The sequence below is a fragment of the Nicotiana sylvestris genome, chromosome 1, assembly GCF_000393655.2.
Source record: "Nicotiana sylvestris chromosome 1, ASM39365v2, whole genome shotgun sequence".
Lineage (NCBI taxonomy): Eukaryota > Viridiplantae > Streptophyta > Magnoliopsida > Solanales > Solanaceae > Nicotiana > Nicotiana sylvestris.
In genome coordinates this window covers 90,967,786-90,972,253 of record NC_091057.1, presented here as the reverse complement: position 1 = coordinate 90,972,253, position 4,468 = coordinate 90,967,786, and the positions used below count along the sequence as shown (strand labels likewise).

The window sequence follows — 4,468 nt, the reverse complement described above, 5'->3', positions numbered from 1 at the left end:
TCCGTCGAATAACACTTTCAGATTCTGAACTTTGGTCACTTTGGAGACCTTTTTGATATGGGCTACGTTGCAGTAGAATTCTTTGACCAAGTGTTAGTTGGCATCCACACAGTCATCCAAAAAATTCTCCCATCCAACTCTCGTCCTAAACTGCCTCCTCACGTTGGGTTTGTGAGGTAGCAAGTCTCTATCTATGAAGCTCCTCTCCGGGATCAACTTTCTCACCGGCCACCACTCCCGAAATTTATGGTACGCCACCTCACTCACAAATCTGTCCTCTCAAGCCTCAGGCTTTCTAGTTCTAGCAACGCCTCCAACATGAGGCTCACCTCCTTCTGCTACTCCCTCATCTCCCTCTACTTCCTCCTCACCTCGTATTGCATCCTCTCCAGATAATGAAGTTGTGGGAGAGGTGGAGTATTCCCCCCTACTTGCTACTGAGCCCTCAGACGACTCAAAATTCACATGTGTTGGAGCTTGGGTAGTGGGTGATGGTGGAGGAGTGTCTCTCAATGTATGCCTCTCCGGCCAGTCAGGGATGTATTCAGGAACAGAGTCTAAAAAAATTTCCGGTGAGGGCTCGTACTTACTCCCCGACATGTCAATGGCTCTGTCAGCGGCTTTTATCGCTTTCCTCATATTCTCGATGTTTTGCCTAGCTTGGGGAGTGAGTCTTATCATTTTCTGTTTCCCTCCCCGGGAAGATTTACCTCTGTCAAGTTGTTTAGATCTTTTGCCTCGTTGTTGTACCATTGTCTGCAAATACAATTCAAATGACTTTGTTATTATCAATAGCAGCAGGCAAGAAATAGAATTATAGATAGAAGAAAAGAGTTGCAGACATGTTGCAGAAGGTACCCAATGCGGACGGCACAAAATGGCCATGTGGTCCGCATAGGGGTGGGATTCAGACTACCCACCCTCTGTATCTAGACAGTGCGGACTGCACAAAATATAGTGCGGCTGCACTGGGGCCAATGCGGTCTGCACAAAATGTAGTGCGGCCGCACTGCCGAAAGTTCAGCTTTCAGAAGTTTCATCAATGCGGTCCGCATAAAATGGTATTGCGGACCGCACTGGGGAACTGCAGACCGCACAGAAATGACTACGGTCCGCACTAAGTGCCCAGTTGTGGCACTAAGTTACGGTTTAACGGATTTTTAATTTTAAGCATAATTAATACCTAAACAATGCCCCTAAGTGATTTCCCATTATTTTTAACTACAGGAGCATACTCTAATTAAGAAATTTACAACCCTAACCTAATCAATTGAAGAAAAACTACGGGAAACATAGAGAGGGAAACAAAAAAAACTAAAATCAAAAGAAATTAATAAAATTGAACAATTAAGAGGCAAGCAATGGCAAGTAATTAATAAAGTGAGAGTTAATGAAGAGTAACAAGTCCAAGCAGTTAATTACGAACAAAGATGGTGATGAATAGTGCTTGTATAAGTTTTAAGAGTTAGGGTTCGAAAAGGGTAAAAGGAGGGCCTCAGGCTCTATTTATAGAAAAGGACCTTGGGCCCAGTCTCATTAACCAGTGCGGACCACACAAAATCGACCGCGATCCGCACTACACAGCTTTTTCCAAGTTTGACCAAGTAACCCACTACGGTCCGCACAAAAATGGACAGCAGCCGCAGTGGTGCACTGCGGACCGCAAAAAATGTAATGCGTCCGCGGTGGTAAACTTTGGAGAGGTCATCATTTCACCCTTCACTAGTGCAGTCCGCACTAAATGTAGTGCGGACGCACTAACAATTTCAGACACCTGGCACTTTTTTCCACTATGTCCTGCACTACACCAACATAATCCTATAACATCTCACAACCAATTAACCCAAAAATAAATCCTATCCTACAATGAATCAAAGAAAAACAGGAAGAAAAATGCATGGGTTGCCTCCAAAGAAGCGCCTGATTTAAAATCGGGGCACGACGCAAGTTACCATCACATCATTTGAAATGGGGAAGTGCCACCACATGGTTGTCATCAATTTTTCCAAGATAATGCTTGACCCGGTGCCCATTAACTCTTAAAACTTCACCATTTTTGTTAGTTAAATCAAGATCACCAAACGGGGTCACACACACCACTTCAAAAGGTTCACTCTATTTTGATTTGAGCTTTCCCGGAAACAGACGTCACTAGGAGTTGAACAAGAGAACCAAATCACCTACTTTGAACTCCTTTCCATGAGCATATTTATCATGAAGGTACTTTATCTTGTCCTTATACAAGGATGAACTGGAGTACGCATGGAATCTAAATTCATCAAGTTCATTAAGCTGCTCCACACGAAGATTGGCTGCAACATCCCACTCAAGATTAAGCTTCCTCAAAGCCCACATAGCCTTGTTCTCTAACTCAACCGGTAGATGGAAAGCTTTCCCAAACACCAACCGATACAGATACATACCAATCAGAGTCTTGTAAGCAGTCCTATAAGCCCATAGAGCGTCATCCAACTTCTTTGACCAATCGGTCCTATTTGCATTGACCGTCTTTGACAATATGCTTTTTATTTCCCTGTTGGAGACTTCAACTTGACCACTTGCTTGAGGACGGTAGGGAGTAGAAACTTTGTGATTGACACCATACTTTGAAAGCAAGGTATCGAAAGCTCTATTACAAAAATGAGACCCCCCATCACTGATGATTGCACGAGGAGTACCAAACCTTGTAAAAGTGCTCTTTTTGAGAAATGCAACAACACTTCGGGCCTCATTGTTGGGCAAAGTCACGGCTTCAACCCACTTTGAAACATAGTACACCGCTACAAGAATGTAAGTGTTCCCACAAGAGCTAACAAATGGGCCCATGAAATCAATGCCCTATACATCAAAAGTATCAACCTCAAGGATGATATTGAGAGGCATCTCATCTTTCTTCGAAATTCCACCCGCTCTTTGGCATTCGTCGCATCTCTTAACCAAACCACCTACATCTTTGAACAAAGTTGGCCAATAAAACCCACAACTAAGAACTTTAGAAGCCATCCTCGCCCTTCCATGATGGCCACCATAAGGAAAGGAATGACAAGCCTCCAAGATACTCAATTTCTCCTCCTCTGGGACACACCTTCGGATCACACCATCCGTGCAAATATTGAACAAGTATGGCTCATCCCAATAGAATTCCAAACTATCCCTTTTGAGCTTCTTCCTTTGGTTAGAAGAGAGCTCACATGGGATTATACCGGTCACAAGGAAATTAGCAACATCGGCAAACCATGGCATAACATTCATCGACACCGAAAGGAGTTGTTCGTCAGGAAATGAATCATCTATCTCTAGGACATCACGAGGCCTCCCCTCCTCCTCCAAGCGGTACAAGTGGTCCGCCACTTGGTTCTCACTACCTTTTCGGTCCACAATCTCCAAATCAAACTCTTGAAGTAACAAGACCCATTGCATCAGTCTAGATTTGGAATCCTTCTTCGTTATCAAGTACCGGAGTGCGGCATGGTCGGTATGAATAATAACCTTGGCACCCATAAGATATGGCCGGAATTTTTCCATAGCAAACACAATAGCCAAAAGTTCTTTCTCGGTTACCGTGTAGTTCACTTAGGCATCATTCATTGTCTTGCTCGCATAATACACTGGATGAAATATTTTGTTCACTCTTTGACCCAAAACCGCCCCAACTACAACATCGCTCGCATCACATATGAGCTCAAAGGGCAAGCTCCAATTAGGCGCTGTAATGATAGGAGTGGTGGTAAACTTATGCTTGAGAAGTTCAAAGGCTTGCATACATTTCTCATCAAACACGAACTTAGCATCTTTTTCCAACAACTTGCACAAGGGTTCATTACCTTTGAAAAGTCTTTGATAAATCTCCGGTAAAACACCGCATGCCCAGGAAAACTTCGAACTCCCTTGACGGATGTAGGGGGATGGAGCCTTGAAATCACATCGATATTTGATTTATCTACCTCAATACCATGCTTCGAAATTTTATGCCCAAGAACAATTCCTTCTTCCACCATAAAGTGGCATTTCTCCCAATTGAGAACAAGATTGATTTCTTCACAACGGGCCAACACCCTATCAAGATTCTTCAAGCATTCATCAAATGAGTCCCCCACAACACTAAAATCGTCCATAAACACCTCCAAAATGTCTTCCACCATATCGGTGAAAATGGCCATCATACACCACTGAAATGTAGCCGGTGCATTACACAACCCAAAAGGCATCCTAGAGAAGGCAAAAGTGCCATATGGAAAAGTGAATGTGGTTTTCTCCTGATCTTCCGGAGCAATCAAGATTTGGTTGTACCTAGAATACCCATCTAAGAAGCAATAGAAGGCACGCCCAGCAAGTCGGTCTAACATCTGGTCAAGGAAAGGCAAAGGGAAGTGATCCTTACGGGTCACTTTATTCAACTTGCGGTAGTCCATGCATACCCTCTAACCAGTGACTGTTCTTGTAGGAATCAACTCATTTTGAGAATTTG

At 43.6% G+C, this 4,468-nt stretch overlaps 1 protein-coding gene across 1 annotated transcript; it reads right to left on the bottom strand.

Annotated features, from left to right (window-relative positions):
* Nucleotides 1-2,838: 2,838 nt before the first annotated feature.
* Nucleotides 2,839-3,252, bottom strand: LOC138872169 (uncharacterized). The gene has a single exon (XM_070150285.1). It carries the CDS (start codon nucleotides 3,250-3,252, stop codon nucleotides 2,839-2,841), a length of 414 nt encoding a protein of 137 aa, XP_070006386.1.
* Between the last annotated feature and the right edge of the window lie 1,216 nt (nucleotides 3,253-4,468).